The sequence below is a fragment of the Syngnathus leptorhynchus genome, chromosome 20 (assembly GCF_054491065.1).
Source record: "Syngnathus leptorhynchus isolate UIUO chromosome 20, UIUO_Slep, whole genome shotgun sequence".
NCBI lineage: Eukaryota > Metazoa > Chordata > Actinopteri > Syngnathiformes > Syngnathidae > Syngnathus > Syngnathus leptorhynchus.
This window is the reverse complement of record NC_141214.1, coordinates 4,405,389-4,424,549: the sequence shown is the minus strand read 5'-3', so window position 1 is coordinate 4,424,549 and position 19,161 is coordinate 4,405,389. Positions and strand designations below refer to the sequence as shown.

Below are 19,161 nucleotides of genomic sequence, written 5' to 3'. Positions count from 1 at the left end.
CCCGTTTGTCATTATGGCGACTTCCATTAGGCCGCCTTCTTTGGCCTTCACATCAGCGTTTTTTCCGCCTCATATGTCCTCGTCGCCAAAGTCCGTGTTCTTTTTCGTTGTTTGTCGTGCTTGAGCAACAGGCAGATTTTTTTGTAAACAAAATCTGCTGAGGAAAAAAAGTTGTTGTTGCGGTGGGCATTATAATCAAGCGCTCCTCACGTTGTGTCGGTGGGATCGATTGTTTTATCATCTGAGGCAAATAAGCATCTGAACATCATCATAAAATAGTTTTTGATGAATTGTTAATTTTCTCCATTGTCCAGTGAGGAAATGAAGTCAATGGCCCATCCTATTTTCCGAGAAAATGTGAATGTTCAAGTATGTACTCTACTACATGATCAAAAAATAAATATTTTCAATGAAGAAAATTTGAGCGACTAGAATTTTTTCACAAGTGTGTGTTTTGTAATGTTGGGGTTTTATTTTCAGTGTGCATGAATTGTTTGCAGGCGTTTAAGGTCTTTGTGTGTAAAATGTAAATATTATTTTTTGTCCTTTAGAATACCAAAATGAATCCAGACAGGCATCAAATGTCAATGTTGTCAGAAAAAGCAAAACACTGGGAGGCACAGAAGTGCTTGTGTTCTATTTTTAAACACATTTCTCACTTGACCTTTGAGTCCTCAGCAGATTATTGACATTTAACTGCACTGCACACTTAGGGTCATAAGCATTTGTCTGTAGTCTTGAAAGAAAAAAAATGCACTTTAGGTTGTTCTGCTTCTTTTTTTGTGTGCCTGCCTGCACGCTTCTATTTAACCAAGCGTGAGAGAGGCATGTTTAATAATGCAGGTGGTTAAGTAAGAAGGGCGGGACAGGATGCCTCTCACATACAGACTCGCTACGACTGAGCATATGTGGGGCATAGATCACATGACTTTCAGCCTCCCATCATAATAATCATAACAATAAAACGTTACAAATTAAAGTAAATGGACCTTTATTATTATTATTATTATTATTATTATTATTATTATTATTAGTAGTAGTAGTAGTAGTAGTAGTAGTAGTAGTAGTAGTGTTACTATTATTATTTATTTTACTATTTTATTATTATTATTATTATTATTGCCCTAATTTTGAATGCAAGTCATTTCGAAGTGTCGAAAAGTACATGATTTCACCATTTCCTATTGCAACACTGCCACCTGCCGGACTTTAAGTGAACTATATTGTCATCTGCATTATACAGACCGCAAATACACTACTGATGTCAATAACAATAAACATGACAATAATAATGATGATAATGATGATTAAAATAATTATAATAATCAATAAGAATATTAAAAATTATTATTGTAATTATTATTATCATTGTCACTGACAGTAGTGTACATATAATAATAATAATAATAATAATAATAATAATAATGATAATAATGATACAATAATAATTATTATTATTATTATCATTATTATTGTGGTTATTGACCTCAGTAGTGTATTTGCAGACCGTATAATGTAATGATAATGTAGTTCACTTAAAATCCGCCGGGTGGCAGTGTTTCAATAGGAAATGGTGAAATCATGTATTTTTCGCTACCTCGAAAATACTTTTTTCTTCAAATGTCTACTGGCTGAACTAAACTCTCAAAGATGTTTTCAGGATTTATTTATGGTTTCATCTTAACGTCCATGTATTCATTAGCAGACTTTTATCAAGTCTGACAAGAAAAGCCATTGTAGGCCATGCTCAACACTGATTTGTAAAATTAACCATATTAATAAATATCATTTTGCATATTTTTGATTTTCTGCAGTTTATCTGAAATCCCACAAGGGACACAAATCTCTAGTTGGCAACATTAAGTCTTCAGATTATAAAACCACTATTGACTACGCACACAAAGATCACACAGAGTGGCTTTCACTGCCTCCAGCAAGTTTTTAATAGTGATGGGCAAACTGAAAAGTGTGACACCGTCACTTGAAATAAAATGAGATGTGGGAGAAATGGAGCACAAAAAGAACACAAATCACTTTGACCTCCCACTTTTTTCCCCTCCTTCACAATGTTAACTGAATGTACTAAGCCACAACAACAGTGTTCCAGGTAGGTCACATGATAGCACAAATATGATCAAAATGATTCACATTCACAAAATCCTACCTGGTTGGGAAAAATAGAGCAAAAGTAATAGAAAAATACTGTCATTAAATCCACAAATAAATACATGAAGGAAGAACACAATCAAATTGACAACCTGGCCTTGTAAATTCTACACCATCGAGATACGATCTAATGACACCAACAAAAAAAAAAAAACAATTAAACAGCACCCGTTGGAAAAAAATACTTGTTACATCAATTGGAGTAAAAATGGATAAAACACACACCACACTTGGCACTTAACTAAACAAAGCAACATTCCTCTGTAAGTTAATGTACATTTCTGTAAACAAAGAGACGCCTTTTTTTTTTTTTTAGGCATGAGGAGACAATCAGTTTGGTTTGTTGTTTGGCACACCAACACTGTGTCACTATGAAAATGTGAGTTTCCCTTTTCGGAGAAAACTCAGGTTGTCAGATTACATTTGGGAAATTGCAAAACAAATTCTTGACGGAGCTGGTGACACTTAAATATATTTTGCCTTTAGATACGAAAAACAGCCAAAAGAATGCGGCTGCTGCGTTTCGAAAATGTAATTAAAAGGCACTGAAAAATCGGTAAAAACAAAAAAACTGTAACGACTGGTTACCGAGACATCATTAAATTTGTTGAAGGACATTTAGGTTGGAATTTGGTCCACATGAAAAAGTATTTGCAGCAAACCAAATAATGCTCCGTATATTTTGGCAGTGCCGTGATTACAGCATTTAGATAATCGATTAATCGAGTGAAAAATAATACTTTCATCATTGCTTAACGTTAGCGGGGATCTAAAAGCACGGATTATACATTCATGTATCTCAACTTGATATTTTAGGTGCCTTTAAGTCAAAAATGATAAATTAAAGCCCAAGTTGACTCATGAGAAACAAATGCTTTGTCGAGGAAAAACAAGAACGCAAAATGTCTCTTTCTTCATTCGGCTAACACACGATTCCTCTTCCCACCCGTTAATTTGAATAATTAAACCAGGAGACAAAAAAAAATAATTACTCCCTTCAAATGTAGATATGTTGTGTCCCTCAGTGCAAAATCTGTCAGAGGCTTGTAAACTCAGAATGACCCGAACACAAACAAAGAGATTTTTTTTTTTTTTTAGAAAAAAGGAAAGACAAAAAAAAAAACAGTCCAGTCATTTTTTGAGGGGCTGGTAAACTGAGGCGTTGGGGTCCAGGGAGGAGGGACTATTGTCCATGAACTTGGAGGAGTAGTGCGGGGTTACCGGGCTCAAGTTGCTGCTGTCTGACGAATACGAGAGGGTGGGCATCACTGCCATCACTTCTGCTATCTTCTGCTTCAGCTCGGCGATCTCTTGCTCCCTCTGGTGGATCTGGCCTGAATAACCAAGACGTGACAGAACCGTGAGGAACAAAGCTGGGAGACACGCACTCAAACTTCCTCAGCTCTACCTTGCGCGATCTCCAGCTGCCTCTTGGCGTCGCCCAGCGCCGAGAACAGATCCAGCTTGATCCGTGTCTCGGCGCTCAGGCTGTTCTCCAGGTGCTGCGTCTTCTCCTGCATGGCTGACAGCGCCGACATCAGCACCTCCGTGTCCTTCTCGTTCTCTTTGTATTTGCGCAACTCCTGCGGACGAGATCCGACCCGGTTGGAATCCGAGTGCCGATATGATACGGCATATCCTGGAACCTACCTGGCACCTGCCCTCCAGATCCCGAATCTGCTCCTCTTTGACTTTTATGTCCATGCTGAGCTTCTTGCACTCCGTCTCCAATTCTCTGATACGACCGCGCAGGGAATCGTTCGACTCCACTCTGGAAGGTCAAAGAAGAATCTTAGCGATCTGCTTTTGCGTGTTCCTGATTGCTTCAATTTTCTGTACCTGGTGGCCGCGGCTAACGCCACCGCTCTGGCGGCTGTGGCCTCCTCCATCTTTTTCCTCTTCCTCTCCTCGGCCAGCTGTTTTTCCGCCAGGACCCGCGCCTCCTGCTCGGCTTTTAGCCTCTTCTCCAGCTGGGAGATGGTCTGCTTGTCCTTCTGCTTGGCTTGGACGGAGCTGTGGAGCCTGCGGTAGTGGATCGGAACATTAAATCCTTGACCGAGACATTTGCGGTGTATAAAATGATGGATAGCTCGGGTCTTCCTACTTGTTCTGGAGCAGTTCGTTGTCCTGCTGGAGCTGGCCCAGTTCCGAGCGAAGGCTGCGGTCTTGGCTGCTCAGAGAGGACAGCTGACTCCGCAAATCCGACTCCACCTGCCTGTTGGCCTGCAAGTCCGCCTTGAGGCGCTTCACGTCCTGCTCCATCCTTTCCCGTACCGTTCCGGATCAAACAACAATGATGTCAACAGTCAGTACTTTTCTTTTCGTCGATCGCCGACGTTCATCTCTTACCGTACTAAAGCGTCCATCTTCCCCAGCTGGTTGTTGGGGATGCAGTTTTCCAACGGGTCCTTTGGACTTTTGCCACCCCCCTTCTGCTTTCTGTCATTCTTACTCGACGCCGTGGGAATGTTGCCGTTACTAAAAGTGTGATTCCGCGGCGATGAGTTGCAGACGCCGCCGCCTCCGGAGGCGTTTTTGTAGTTTTTCCCACTCGCCGTCACTTCTTCTTTGACAGCGGTCAGGGCGTTGGAGTCGCCGTGCGCATTCTCCGCCCCCGCCACGTCGTTGCTCAGTTTCTTTGCCCTGATATAGTTCTCGATATATTCCGTCTCCTGTAGTTTGGAGTCCATTGAGTGTATAATGTTGTTATTAATTCCAATTGTGTTTTGTTTTTTGCCTTCACGCTCTTTTGCAGAACCGTCCTTCCCTTTTTCCCTGTACTCCAGTTCCGGTAAAGGGACTGAAGTGTTTTTCTTATTCGGGGGTCCTCCGTTTTGAGACCCCACGGAAGGTTCTGTTTCCGAAATCCCTTTTGCTGAAGCAGAAGGACGAACAGAGACTCGTATTAGAAGAAATTTTTTTTTGCAACCTTCTACAATGTGAATTTGGTAGTTGTCAACTTGTGCACATCTCACCCTCCTCTGCCTCCCTCTCTTGTCGTTGCAGCATCTGCTGCTCAGGAGGAAGAGCCTGTTGCAGCAGCTCCATGTAGAACTCGTTCTCCTTTTGCACCTCCTTCTGTTTCCTTAGCCGCATCTTGTAGCTCACGTAGCTCTTAAAGCCAAAGCCCAGAGTCACCACTGGGTAGCCAATACTATCAAGGAAGACAAATATTGATGAGTCTAAATAATTGCAATACTCCAGGATAGCGTTTAGATACACGGTTACCAGTGAGCAGCAAAAGGTCGACACAGGTCAACATGAAAGTTCTTCAGGTCTTTGAACCGAATGGCGGCTTCGATGTACACAAAAAGGATCCACAACGAAACAGTTGGTAGACACACTCCTCTTTCTGCGTGCAACACACATGCACATAAAGTAAATTGCAGATGATTTTTTTTTTTTTTTTCAAGTCAAAGCAAATCAAGCTGTTTTGTGCTAACCTGTGTGCCACACATATTGGACCCATACATAGGTACTGGCAGCGAAGAAAAGCCACTGGACAGGGATGAAGAGGAGGCAAATGATGTCTGACGTGAGAGCCACAAACACAAAGAAGAATGAGAAGGCCTGAAACAGAAAAGGGAAAAGAAAATGTTAATCAGGCTATAAAACGCGAGGTTATAAATAAGCACTTTCCATGCAAACCTCATAAGACAGGAGGGAGTGCTTTGGGGATTTTAATCTTTGTCATTAAAACAACAAAGAAACACAACCTTACCAGACCCTGATATCTGTAGGAATCGTAGACGCTGCGGATGAAAAGCCAGAATGGCCACAGGTACTCAAATCTGAACTCCAACACAAAGTCAGCAAGTAGAACTAACACCCACACCACCAGAAACTTCAGATATAGGAATGTACTGCAGGGAGAGGAAGACAAAAGACACACTGGAGATAATTATGCTTCTAATTGTTAGGTGCATATTTCTATTATTTAGCAGTTTTGCAATATTTGCAAAATCATTAGATGCATTGAACGTTTATTCATCTTGTAATGGAAAAAACAAGATTAAGAGGTTGCATATTGGTTTGGGTAATAATTAGTAATAATAGGCTAATTATGCTACAGAAATATTTGTGCAAAGTGTGAATTGTTTCCAACACGTCATAAGCAATATTTTTTTCCGCTCAAAATGTTGCCAAATAAAGACTCTACATTTCAAAACATTTATCTTTGGACATTATGATGCACTGCCAACTAAATCAATTTGAAATGACAATAATAACAATAAAAAATGTCCAACATACGGATGAGTCACAACATTTAAATGCGGAGCCAGTTTTGAATGGACAACCGTTAGCTAGCCAGGAACAAAATAAATGCACGTTTGGGGCCCACAAAATGAAGAATTTTGCTGTTTGCATGGCTCATAATGTACAGAATGGTAAAAAGATGATTTAGGCACAGCGTGCAAAAGCTAGGTTGCAAAATTGAGAGAGGCGCCATTGTTATACAATAGCGTCTATCCGATCCATTTTTTTTTTTTCTGTACCTGCTATATATACCCTCGGTGATTCGGTTCCGTTTTAACGGCCGTCTGAGTTTGCTGCAGTCCGCATTGCGCCGCTTCATCCTCCCCCAGATGATTTTGCCGATGTGTCGGTGTAGCAACAGGAGCACGGGACTGTCATTCGCAAAATATTCACACGTCGTGAATTAGCCACCGTTGTTATTGTTTAATACACATGAAACAAAGAAATAAATAATAACAGTGCACGGAAAAAGCCCCTCCCCTTTTCACGACACGCCGCGTTCCCTTTCGCGACGTCTGGCGTGATGACGACATCAGAGGCGTGGCGACGTCAAACATGGCCGCCCCCGTTGCGTGTGTAGCTTTCGCCTCACGTTGAGAGCGTATTATCGCCTGTTAATAACGGTAAGGCTTGCATTAATTCGACGTGATTTGATCGCTTTGTAGTGTTTTAACCGTTTGCCGTCCAAGATGCTTCTTGGAGCAACTTTATTCAACTCTATCCGGCAAAACGTGCTCGTGATTAACGCCGCCACGTTGATTCTGTCTGCACATAACGTAGCTTTCAGAAATGTTTATGATAAAAACAATTATGAAAAAACAATCGTACTGGAAAATACATTGCAAGATGGCATTATGTAGTAAATGTGTTCATTTTTTAACAGATCGACTTGGAGAAAATGGCATCATATAATGAGGAAAAGGAAAAGGAAGATGTGGACAAAGAGTCAGACAATGGAGATGGAGACAACAAAGAAGAGGAGAGCATGATAGTGGAAGCAGAAGGAGAAACAGAAGATGTCAGAGAAGAGGATGAAGATGGAGGAGATTCAGAAGGAGTTAAAGAAGACTGCAATGATGATGATAAAGATGGAGGAGATTCAGAAGGAGGAGTTAAAGAAGACTGCAGTGATGATGATAAAGAAGATGAGTCAAAACAACCCGAAGTCGAAATGGAGAAAACGCCAGACCAAGTAAAAACACAGCCGGTTGTCCTGAACTTGAACAATGAGGTGGTATTAATGAGAAAAGAGGTAAGGCGAGTGAGGGCACTGCTCAGCAGGAAGATCATTCGACAAATTGCTCAGCTGAAGAAAAAGAAGGGCACTGAAGTGGCTGTTGAGAAGAATCAAAAGAGAGTCGCCAGATTACTGGAGGAGATCCACGCAATGAAATCTCTCCGACCGGACCTTGTACGTAAATACGATACCTTTTACTCCCTGAATTGCAAAAAACCTTTTTTAACCGGTCTCACATGTGATTCCTCCGTAGGTCACCAAAATCGCCTTGCAGAAGGATCTCAACTTCAATGAAGTGTGCAAGAACCCAAAGTCCACCATGTCCGACAGAGCCATAGCTCGCATCACCTGCCACCCGCAGTTCAAGAAAAAGATCGAGGACATTCGGGCGGCCGTGAAGGCGTTCAGCGAGCAGAGGAGAAATGGAAAGCAGCAGCCTCAACAGAAGGAGAAAAATGACCAACCTATACAATCACAGGTTAAAAAGATCAGCAAGTGGAAGGAAGTGGTGCGAGAAAAACGTGTCCAAAAAAGGAAGAAACTCCGTAATAAAGGCAACAAAGACACCCAAGTTAAAACTACTACTTCTGAACCTGATGGGGAAAAACTGGAATCCACTCAAGATTCTCCTGGTGTTGAAAAGAAACTAATAGCGGAGCCTAAAATTGTGCAACCGGCATCGGTCAAAAAGAACGAGCCAAAAGAACCGGTAGAGAAGAAACCGCCAGCTCGGGAGAAGGACCCCGAGAAAATCACTAAAGATGATGACAAAGACACAAAAGATAAAACTTCTTCTTCTGAACCTGATGGGGATAAAATGGAATCTACTCAAAATGCTCCCGCTGTTGAAAAGCAACTAACAGCGGAGCCTAAAATTGTCCAACCGGTAGAGGTCAAAACAATTGAGCCAAAAGAACAGGTAACAAAGAAACCGCCGGCTCAGGAGAAGAAACTCGAGAAAATCACTAAAGATGATGACCAAGACACAAAAGATAAAAGCACTTTTGAACCTGATCTGGAAAAAATGGAATCCACTCAAGATGCTCCCGCAGTTGAAAAGAAACTAATAGAGAAGCCTAAAATTGTCCAACCAGCATCGGTCAAAAAGAGCGAGCCAAAAGAACCGGTAGAGAAGAAACCGCCAGCTCAGACTCAGGAGAAGAAATCCGAGGTGGCGAAACAAGAAGAAAGCGAATCCGAGCTCTCTGACGAGGAGGAGAAACCGTACTTTGACGACAGTACTGAGGAACGATTCCGTAAGCAGTCGTCCCAGGAGGAGAGCGACGATGACTTTTTTGTTGGCAAAGTGAGCAAATTTAAGAAAAAGAAAAGCCAAAACACAGACGGCGACAAGACCGAAGAGGATTTCGCCGGAAAATCAAAGACTACCGATAAGCTCGAGTGTGAACTCGGCGAGCTTGAGTCGCGCTTAAAGACGAAAGCGCCCAAATTTCAGACTGTCTTCTGCTCTTTGTCTCAAACGAGACCCGGTCGGGGAGGAAGGGGGAAGCCGTTTCGGGGTCAGGGGAGACCGACGGGCATGGGCCGTGGCCATTTTGATCAAAACAAAAGGTTCCAAAAAGAAGACAGAGACCAAACCAGGAACGCCAAGTTCAACAGACGTTTTGATTCAGAGAGACCAAACTTTCGAGGTCGTGGCCGAGGCGATGCTACGAGGCAGCAGGACCGGCGCGGCCCCGTCGCCGTTGCCCAACAGGAACCACAACAACAGGCCCTGCATCCATCGTGGGAGGCCAGTAAGAAGAGAAAAGAGCAGCAAGGGCAAATTATGGCTTTCCAAGGGAAGAAGATCAAGTTTGATGATGATGACTGAGCCATATATTGCAATCGAGTGTTTGTTTTTTTTTAATCCTTTTTTGGGTGTCTTCTTTCAGATCATTGATGGTAAAAATGTTAGACAAACTTAAAACCTACTCATGTTATCATGTTAATAAAATACCTTATTATATGTTGTTTTTGATTTCTTTATTTAATGTTTAAAGAGGCTTATTATACAAATAAAGTGACATTAGAATAGAATATTTCTGTTAAATTAGTTTTAACGTTCGTGACAACTTTTAAGGGCGGAGTTTTTTTGTTGTTGCTAAAATCACAAAGCCAAGCTTTATTACATTTGTTTAAATCTTTGATTTATGAGAGAGTGCACAGGGTGGACGTATCTTGGAGATTTGAAAACAAAAGTCACATGTCTATAAAGCTGACTGCTCATTGGTTGGTAGTTTCTATTGCGTCACGGCGGAACACCTCAGGCTACTAGCTAGGTTGGCAATCGTTGGTCGTTACTCCTGCAGAAAGAAGGTCATTATTTTGCCGAAAAGTAGCTGTTAACATTCCGCGTTACAATTTTTGCAAAAAGTAACGCGGTGCAGACACATTTGCATGTACGTGCGTTTATAATCCCATTGGAATGTTCAAGGCAGCTTCGACGCGTGTGCTAGCGAGGCACGTTAACTGCTAGCATAATAAAAGCTGCAACATTTATGGACATGCTCGGCGACGCAATGATTACAACTGGGACATCCGAAGTTTCCTGCAGCAATAAACAAGAGTCACCGAAGTCCATCGACGAGACGCATCGGCCGCCGCTGCAACAGACCGCACCAAAATTGGGGTTTATCTGGCCCAATCCAATTTCTGATCAGACTGCCAAGGTATTGACTATGTTCTTGTAAATCACTATCGATGATAATAATAATCATGGTCAAGAACCAAACAAAACACTTTTATAATCATGTGCAAGGTCAGTGTGAGCCGTACAAACTGAATAATATTTAAATAAAAATATTTTGTTGCATTTTGAAATGTGCATTTTTTTTTGTATTGCAAAAGGAGGAGGAGTTGGAAGATGTTGATGACCCAAGTCAGGATGATGGCATGGTGTCAGCTGTCTCCGACCACAGTGCATTAAACCTATCTACAGGAGAAGAACGTAACGCATCTTTACAAAAAAAACAAATACCCAAAAGCAATAATTGAATGTATTTTTTATTTATTTATACTGTTTCATTAATACTTGGTTATGATTTATTTCCTCCCCAGATTACACCAGAAAGTCTCGAAACGACACATCGCTTGTTCTCTTGACAAGAAAGTTTTTGAACATGCTGCAGAGTTCAGAAGATGGCATTTTGGACCTCAACCTCGTGAGCCAGGAGATCAACTCCTCCAAGAGACGCATCTATGATGTCACAAACGTCCTGGAGGGGATCAACTTGATCAAAAAGATATATAAGAATCATATACAGTGGTTGTAAGTAGACAGTTGGGAGGGGGGGGGAGTCGATGGCATTTTCACATTGTTGTAATGCTATTTTTGTTTTTTTCATGTGTCCGTAGGGGTGGCAGTCCCAGTAAGGACATCATCCAAATAATAAATGATCTCGCCGAAGAAGAGAAGAAGCTGGACGAGCTGATCGAAAGCTGCACGGGGGAACTTCACGCGATGTGTGTGGACGAGCAGAGCAGCAAATATCCTTTGCTATTGCCATGTTTTTTTATTTTTTTTTAGTATTCTGCTATCAGTTTGCTCCCTTGACAATCTACTTCACGTTTGCCTATGTGACCTATGAGGACATTCAAACCATTCCCACGCTGAGTGAGCAAACTCTACTCGTCATCAAAGGCCCCGAAGACACAATCTTGAATGTCACGCACCCAAAAGAAGTAAGTTTTGTAACCCTTTTTTTGGTACTATGCAAATCAGAACACAAGTGTATTCCTGTCCAGAGCTTCCAAGTCCACATGAAGAGCACTCAGGGTCCGATCGACGTGTTGATCTGCTCAGACGAGCCTCTCCCAATGGAGGTCACGGGCGGTCATGCGGACGGCGACGCCAATAGCGATCACAACTCATCCAACGCCGCTGCTAATGACTCGTACACTTCATTTGTTCAGATGTCTCTGAAAAGCGAACCTTGTTATTAACACTGTCCCCAAAAAATCCTGTTCTCCAAATACAACACCAAACTCCCTCCAAAGACTGCAAATGTTTTTTTTTTGCAAATTGAAAAAGGAGCCATTTATTTACCTCTGTGACACTGAATGTACCTGAAATGTTGTCATTGCTTTGACTGGCATTTGGAAGTAGTTGCTTGCATCACAAATTGTTGTTTTACACGTTAGATGCTTTATTCATAGTCTTGTCTCCCATGTGATGACATTTTCTGAAAGGTTTTTGTAGTTGTACAAGAGTTACCCTTGAAGCGCTGTTCATGTCAAGAAATAATCAAATTGATACACTACCTTGAATTTGTGGACCATAAACTGTACCATCATGTGGCCAAATCTTTCCATTGTGTAAAGTGAATTTTATGTGCTAATCACACAATGCTTTAATGTGGAAGGATTTTAAATCAACCCTCAAGAGGTTGATTTCCATTTGTTTCATTTTTCTGTGGTCACTATTGTGAATATCTTGTGTCTGTTTAGAGTGTGGGCTTACAACCTGCTTTAAATAAAGTGCCTTTTCAAAATTCATTGTGTTTTATAAATTATAAGTGAACCAGTTTTATACAAAAAAAATATTTGTAACAAAACGAGTGTGGCCCAAAAAAAAAGCCCAATGTTTATATATACACGTCACGATGACGTCATGATGTCAAACTGGCCTCACCTGCAGTCTGCAAGTTTGCAAGCGTGTGCATGACGTGAAGACAATGACGAGAGAAGTGCAAAAATTGCAAAATACGCTGCTGTAAGTGTATATTTTGCACATTTTAAACAACGTCGTCGAATATCAACAAAATGATGACACGTTGAACAGGTGAGTGTGGCTCATTTTTCTTGAAAACTGTCAAATGTTTGAGCGTGCCGTTTTAACATGCAATCCGACAGGCCAAACTTTACATGCAAAAAGGTAAATAAAAGTTAATTTCCTCATCTCTGACTTGTAGTACTATTTTACCCTTGGAGTGCCATGACGCACAAACAATATGTGCGGTTATTTATTTGATTAAAAAGTCAATTGAAGCCTGCACGTGTCTTTGTTGCCACTAGATGTCAGAATAATCCCACAAACTATTTGACCCAACTCATAATCTAAATAAAATGCGGTATTTTGAAACTAAAGTCTAATAACAACCACCATCTCCTCTTCCACATGCACTACTTGCTGCAAGCTGCAGAACTTCTCAGCAGCGTTTTGAGATGATGGATCGACCCCTTTAAGTTGCAGCCATGATGATCAGAGGGTGAGTTTCTGCATGTGAGAAATCACATTGCAATGCATGAATGCTTAAATTTCTAAAGCACTGCTTGATTAAAAACTAAAAAAAATTGCTTGGGAAATGAAATGTAGACAAGCTGTTTAGTTGAGTCAGAAAATAATTCAAAACACAAATATCACAAAATGCTGTTTTCATTTCTAAATATTTTTTTCCAACATTTGTCCTCTAATTTTTTTTTTTTGCACACAAGTAGATTTAGAATACCCATGACTAAAACGTATATAAATATTTGAAACTGTTTTCCAGTTCAATTCAGTATCCAAACATCTCTCTTCCTGCTTCTCATTGTGTGAACTGGAACGTCAACATAATAAAAGCAACCTCAACCTGATGATGTAATCCATTGGGAAATTTGGTTACTCACTCTCAAGCATAGATGGCAGTATTGTTCCTCCAAACTCTCATGAACCCAATCAACCCAGTTCCCCATAAACAGAGTTCAGAGTCACTACAGTGATTGATTTATGTGTTTCAGTTTTTTTTTTGTCTTGCTTTGCGTGCTGTAAAGATCTTACACATGAGAGGTGTAGTAAGGAAGCGGGGCGGGGGGGGTGTTGCAAAACAAAACAACTATGAATATTGAACTCGGTCGTATTGAATCAAACCTGACGTCAGCCTCGCCCTCTGCCTCAAGAGGACACTTTTAAAGATCATTCATTAAAGCTGTCAATCACCTGATCGATCTGTCGATGGACTTTCATTTTTAGAGTGCATCGCTTTGTCGCTAACGAATAAACAGCAAAGAAGAGGGGGGGGGGGGGATTTACATATAAGAGGAATGGGACTAAGTCACGATTTAGGCCGCTCCTCGAGGAGGGGCGGCGGGTTTGAAATGCAGTAGGTTGTCACCGTTGTCCAAAAAAAAAAAATCTCTCACATTAGGGTCAAAGCGGACTTTGCGCAAAGTTGGCCCGTTGTTTCGACTTCTGCGAGACTGCAGAGACTGAAACAAAAAACGGAGTGTTAAAAAGGCAGCCGGAAAGTAAGAGAGAGCAAGAGAGAGAGAGAGAGTGAGAGAGAACGTGCTACTCGTCTCGAATTGGCTACTAAGAGCGCATCGTATTTTTGCGTCGGTTGACGCTGACCAATCGGCTGCCTCCCAAATATTTTGTGTTTATGAATGAAGTGAAAAAAGTGAGGGAGCACTACGGGTGTAGTTTGATGCATCAAGCCTGAGTACACCAAAGAAATATGTGCTCGGCGAAGACCCTCTGGAGGGCCTCGGTGCCTAGCTCAGCAATGTGACGCTTCAAAACAAACCTGTTTTCGGATTTGTTTTTTTTCCGATAGGCAACTACGTGAGGATTTTGAACTGACTAGTCGATGCATCGACTAGCACCGTCCAAAAATGATTCTAGCTCGAAGGGGCCGGAGACTTGTCTTCTTTTCAATCTCAAAGGAAATGAAAGAAAAAGTGTTGCGGCGTTCTCGGAATTGAAGATAAGTCGCGTTAGTAATGTAATGTACTTAGCGGGAGCGGCGGTTCATTTACTTTCCACCCCAGTGGAGGCTTGAAAGAGGGGATCAATGAAGTGCACAGATCCATACTGTAGGTGGATGCGCGGGATCATTAGAGGAAGTGATTTTTTCCACCTTGTCACGTGCTCTTTCGAGGTTTGACCTCCTCGCTAAAAAGTCTTTGTCTCGTGTCAACTTTCTACGGAAGCCATTTTTAGCCATCACCTCGGAGCGAGCGTGAACTTTCTTGGCTTCCGCTCGGACGCCTCAAATATTTGCATTGACAGAAGCAGGCGTGAACTTCAACCCAAAAAGGCTGCCAGCCTTCAGCCCAATGGAAGCAAACTGTCAGTGATCATTTGCATGTCATTTGCATATCATCCCCCATGTGACTGTTTGCAATGTCGGGAGGGCAAATTAAGCAGTGTTCTGTTTTAGCGCCGTTTGCATCTCATTTGCATTGGTTACTTAATGAGGGTGACTTCCGTGGCCGACCCTTGGCGGAAACGCCTTACCTAGCGTAGCCCCGCAGACGGCGAGACGGGCTAATTTCATTAAGGGGGAAACAGACGTTTGACAATGAGAGCGCCTTTGGATGTAATCGTTAAAAGGGACGACGGCTCGCAAGCTGTTTGTAATCAGGCCGTTTTTATTATTTTTGTATTCATATGGACATTGTGCCATATTTATTGTAAGGATGAAAGATTAGCCATAGAGAGTCTAGCAGGCTGCATCAATCTCCATCAGCGTCTTCAGGGCAGGCGCATTAATCATCCCATCGATGGAAAATCGTCTTCATCGGACCGTCGGGGACGCCGCGTGCAAATTTGGATGGCGAAAAAAAGGACAGAAGGGAAGTCAGTGGCCGAGCGAGCCGGAAAGCACCAGCCAATACTTCCTCATTGACCCGAGGAACTCGACTTGGCTGTTAGACAGCGTTCTGTCCTGTTAATGTTCACTTGGGCTGAATAGTTTAGCTAGGCCTGCTTTTCCAGGCAAAGAAAGCTTCACGAATTGCCTCACATAGCTGCATTTTTTTTTTTGCTTTGTGCTTCCTTTTGTAGCTTTCCAATTGCACATCCTGGAAAAAACCAATCAAATGGAATGTTGTTTGTTTGCTCAAGGATTTTTTTATTTTTTTATTTTGTTGTTGAGGACTCTTATTGATGCATTTATGCCATATAGAAAATATAAGCAGATGCCAACTAACCAGCACTCACACACTCATTATCGGGATTTGTGTTAGGGTTTTTTTGTGAGGTGCTTAACCATGGACATGTACTTGCACATGTGTGCTTATGTCTTCGCCGGCACGCACACACGCTCACGATGAGCCTGGTGGTAGGTCTAATGAGAAAGAAGGCCTTGAATGGTCCTCATGCTTTGAAGCATTAAAGCTTAATAACCTGTCCTTTCAGCTGCCTGGAAAGAACATGCGCCATGCTGATAATTGGAAAGATACTGGCCATTTTCTATCGCTTTCCCATGTCTCTTTTGTCTAATGGCTGCATTTTGCTTCGGCTGGAACTATTACTTGGCCATGAAAGATTATTTTTCTGTTTACCCCCCCCCTCAATCATAATTTGGCTATTTAGTAGCGCTTACTTGATGGACGTCTTGTTGTGCCTTTTCTTATATCTGCCACGAGGTTGCGGGATGAAAAAAAATGGAAGGAACAAAGTAAAAAAAAAAAAAAAAAGGGGCAAGACGGCGACAATTTGATGTCATTCCGATTATATAGCTAATATAAAAGCTGCCCATTTTTTTCGACCAATTAATCATCACATACTGTTTGACTGTATATCATATTTGATACCACACCTGACTCTGTTTTTACTCCTTTGGCTATTTTCATGAGACAGTCAGCGCCCGAGCAGTCAGCCTGTCAGATGTAGGTCCTCACCCCCCCTTCCCCCCTCCCACTCCCCCTATATGCCGTGGATTAGAGTAAAGGGCAACTTTATGTGTTGATGCCCAGAGCAGTGTTTGTATGGCTTCCAGTAAGTGGCTAATGTGCGGTCACAGTTGGAGGAGGCCTGTCCACATTGCCGTGTCGCCAAGGGGACGAGGACGACAGTTCACCGCGCTCGCCTGTTTAATGCGCCCTGACCCAGAAACTACCCGTCTGACCTCTTTAGCTTCTGCTTATAGAAAAGCTCCTTCCCCTTCACATTTGTCTCTCGCCCGCTCTCCCTCTGTTGTCCTTATGTCCTCTCCATGTGACGCCGCACGGTCCGTCCAACCCACCGTCAAAAGTTTCTTTCAAGAGAGTTGGGGATGCAAATATCATTTTCTCGGGTCCCGCTGTGAGATTTTGTTGTCTTTATTTCCTCTTCTCCAACTTTGCCAACATTCTGAGTGATGATTTTTGTTCATCCGCAACATCCAAAGCATCTGTTTTTGATACTTTTTTTGGCGGGGCAGGCCTTTAAGATTTGGAATACTGTAGCCAGAGAGTTAAACATTCGAAGCAAAAAGTTCGCCTTTCAGATTTTGCATCGACCCTATTTCTAATTTGACATGTATCTGTCACTGGAAAGCAAAGCGTGGAGAGTCTCCGTCACACTCATTCACTTCTTCCTTGGCGACTGCGCCATGTTTTTTTTGTCATTCTTCTAACTTTGTTCCAGAAAGTAAAGTAAGAAAAACAACTTGACTAGATAACCTGGAAAAAAAGGAAAATAAAATGCACTCCTCGCCACCCACCCCACCCCCCGTTATTGTGACTTATATAAGCTGTGTTACTGTCTCTGCTTGACCTCTCACTGCGGTGACAGTTGGTGCTGCGAGAACACCGCCCAATCCCATTCTATCAGGCTCAAGAGACGTGTGTGTGTTTGTTTTGTGTTTTTGTTTGCCGTGAAACCCTTCAGCTCAAATCGAGCATATCCCACCTTGATAAACTTACAAGTTGACCCCGAGTGCCTCCCTATGTAAACAATCTCACATGTCAAGGAAAGCAGCAAAACTGTGTGTGTGTGTGACGATCTCAACTTCTGCCTGCTTTGTCGCCCCCCCCCCCCTCCAAAAATAAACCGGCTAAGTATATGAAGCCTATAAAATTTAATAATTAATCCAAAGACATTTATGTATGCTCACATCAGAATGCATTTATCACCAGTGAGGACCCCCTCCTATCCCAAATGTCACCCCCCTTCATCCTCTCCTCTATGAATAGCACAGTAGATGTTACGCAAACCCCCCCCCCCCCCCCCCCTCCCTCTTCTTTCGACTACCAAAGACCATCAGCATGTCAACAAAGGCTGCCTGCCGGCTGCAGATGGGCCTGTTGTTGTTTTTTGTTATCTTCTTCTCCGGTACTGTGAATCTTCGACTACATTATCAAGTTTATGATATGATATGACGTGACACGTACCGCTTGGTGAGAAAGGAGGAGGAGGGAGGAGGGGGGGGTGCACATATTTGCACGCCGATGATGAACAAGTCCAAGAAGTCGGCGACACGACGGATGTCCAGCGGTTCTCGTCCAGCCGTCACATGCGACCGGGGCCCTGTCGGAGCCGCGGGGTTTCTTCTCGCCGTCCCGTTCTTCTCGCCGTCCCGTTCTCTTCTGCTATGTAATCGGTGGCCCGGTTGTTGAGTTCTTCTGCACTGAGTTCACCTCTCCTTCTCCCTTTCATGAGTCATCACAGGATAATCAGGCCCAGAGCCGTACAAGGATAACTCAGCCTGACAGCGCAGACACGCTCTAACGACCATCGCCATCCCGTCGAAAGAATTTTAAAAAGCAATCGCCACAAAGTGGCTGCCGAGGAAAGGGAAAGAGATTGATTGGGAGAATGGAATGAGTTTATTTCCCCGTATATATACAATATTTCCTTTCTCCTTCACTGACTTTGGATGTGCTCGACGTGGATGTGTGTTTCCTCCCCTGCTGGGTTTAGTAGGTCATCGGGTGCAGTGAGTTGGCACATCAGGGTTTTCCCCAGGTTAGTGTCAAGGCCTGTGCCCGGGATAATTATGTTTTTTTTTTTTTTGGTGTGTCTGTGTGTTTACTTTAGCAGAACATTTTCCTTTTCCTCCCATTCCCCTTTCATATTCCCGCTTTCTACTCTTTCTGGAGCCAGTGGTGCCATCTGTCAGATTTGTTTGTACATGCTGAGCTCAAGAAAGAGAAAGTATATTATGCAAATGAGAGGTTGGGGCCGAGGGTGGCAGTGAGCAGAAGGGTGGAGAAGAAGAAGTGAAATGGAAATGATTGCGCGCACGTGTTGGAAGAGGGAGCGTGTGCGCACAAATGGGCGTTTGTGTGTTTGAACGTCTGCCCGAGAGCTGCAAAGTCAGCCATTAATATGACCTCTTCCTGGCAATGTGTGTGTGCGTACACGTGTGTGTGTGTGGGGACTTGAAAGCAGCTGTTTTTTTTCACCAGCAGCATGCTGTGATTTTGGATATCTAATTTATTTTAATCTCGGGTGAATATGATGTCATTTAAATACAATTTTGACCAGCTTTTTGACAAATTTATTTCACGGCTCTTTGGAACCATACTTCCAGAGAACCACCCATACAAAGTTGCATTGAGATTTACTATTATCATCCATCTGTTGAGTCTAGAAGATATTTTTTTTCTCCATTGTTTCCAAGCAAAAAGGTCTTTGAGGTCAACCAACGTCCTGGAACTGATTATGTTGGGCTGTAATCTTTCTACCAGCCCCTTGTTAGCGGCTCATTTGGAAGGTATTCCAGGGTAAACCCTTTAAGTAATGGGATTACAGTATGTTGCCAGTCTGCAGGGACCCCTCCTCCTTTATTGTAAAGAAGAACAAGATTTAG

General features: G+C 42.5%; 4 protein-coding genes across 10 annotated transcripts in view; 3 read left to right on the top strand and 1 right to left on the bottom strand.

Annotated features, from left to right (window-relative positions):
- Window positions 1-1,930: 1,930 nt before the first annotated feature.
- On the bottom strand, window positions 1,931-6,913 carry maco1a (macoilin 1a). Its single transcript, XM_085900936.1, has 11 exons — window positions 6,663-6,913; window positions 5,888-6,029; window positions 5,610-5,736; window positions 5,395-5,518; window positions 5,142-5,320; window positions 4,516-5,041; window positions 4,271-4,429; window positions 4,006-4,188; window positions 3,817-3,937; window positions 3,575-3,749; window positions 1,931-3,500 (listed from the first exon to the last, which is right to left on the bottom strand). Exons 1-11 carry the CDS (start codon window positions 6,740-6,742, stop codon window positions 3,298-3,300), a joined length of 2,019 nt encoding a protein of 672 aa, XP_085757062.1. The 5' UTR covers window positions 6,743-6,913; the 3' UTR covers window positions 1,931-3,297.
- A 1-nt stretch (window position 6,914) lies between these two features.
- Window positions 6,915-9,629, top strand: srfbp1 (serum response factor binding protein 1). The gene is made up of 3 exons (XM_085900935.1): window positions 6,915-7,046; window positions 7,307-7,834; window positions 7,914-9,629. Exons 2-3 carry the CDS (start codon window positions 7,322-7,324, stop codon window positions 9,492-9,494), a joined length of 2,094 nt encoding a protein of 697 aa, XP_085757061.1. The 5' UTR covers window positions 6,915-7,046; window positions 7,307-7,321; the 3' UTR covers window positions 9,495-9,629.
- A 276-nt stretch (window positions 9,630-9,905) lies between these two features.
- e2f3 (E2F transcription factor 3) lies at window positions 9,906-12,153 on the top strand. Its single transcript, XM_085939988.1, has 6 exons — window positions 9,906-10,332; window positions 10,511-10,610; window positions 10,721-10,931; window positions 11,018-11,149; window positions 11,230-11,344; window positions 11,408-12,153. The coding sequence occupies exons 1-6, from the start codon at window positions 10,162-10,164 to the stop codon at window positions 11,603-11,605; spliced, it is 927 nt and encodes a 308-aa protein (XP_085796114.1). The 5' UTR covers window positions 9,906-10,161; the 3' UTR covers window positions 11,606-12,153.
- Window positions 12,154-12,293: 140 nt separating this feature from the next.
- The window catches only part of sox4a (SRY-box transcription factor 4a), a 191,876-nt gene continuing 185,008 nt past the window's right edge, over window positions 12,294-19,161 (top strand). For 6 of the 7 annotated variants that reach the window (XR_015069230.1, XR_015069231.1, XR_015069232.1 and 3 more), the window contains exons 1-2: window positions 12,294-12,443; window positions 12,799-12,870. The gene's annotated coding sequence lies outside the window, so the exon portion shown is untranslated. The remainder of the gene's footprint in view (window positions 12,444-12,798; window positions 12,871-19,161) is intronic. The other variant, XM_085939983.1, reaches the window with a different exon arrangement.

Bases quoted from the DNA above. Each gene is read 5' to 3' on its own strand.
- maco1a (XM_085900936.1), bottom strand. From the start codon at position 6,742: ATGAAGCGGCGCAATGCGGACTGCAGCAAACTCAGACGGCCGTTAAAA. The intron at 4,189-4,270 runs GTAGGAAGACCC...CCACTACCGCAG, and splicing joins AACGAACTGCTCCAGAACAA to GCTCCACAGCTCCGTCCAAG. The intron at 3,938-4,005 runs GTACAGAAAATT...TTGACCTTCCAG, and splicing joins GCGTTAGCCGCGGCCACCAG to AGTGGAGTCGAACGATTCCC.
- srfbp1 (XM_085900935.1), top strand. From the start codon at position 7,322: ATGGCATCATATAATGAGGAAAAGGAAAAGGAAGATGTGGACAAAGAG. The intron at 7,835-7,913 runs GTACGTAAATAC...ATTCCTCCGTAG, and splicing joins AATCTCTCCGACCGGACCTT to GTCACCAAAATCGCCTTGCA.
- e2f3 (XM_085939988.1), top strand. From the start codon at position 10,162: ATGGACATGCTCGGCGACGCAATGATTACAACTGGGACATCCGAAGTT. The intron at 10,932-11,017 runs GTAAGTAGACAG...ATGTGTCCGTAG, and splicing joins AAGAATCATATACAGTGGTT to GGGTGGCAGTCCCAGTAAGG. The intron at 11,345-11,407 runs GTAAGTTTTGTA...ATTCCTGTCCAG, and splicing joins ATGTCACGCACCCAAAAGAA to AGCTTCCAAGTCCACATGAA.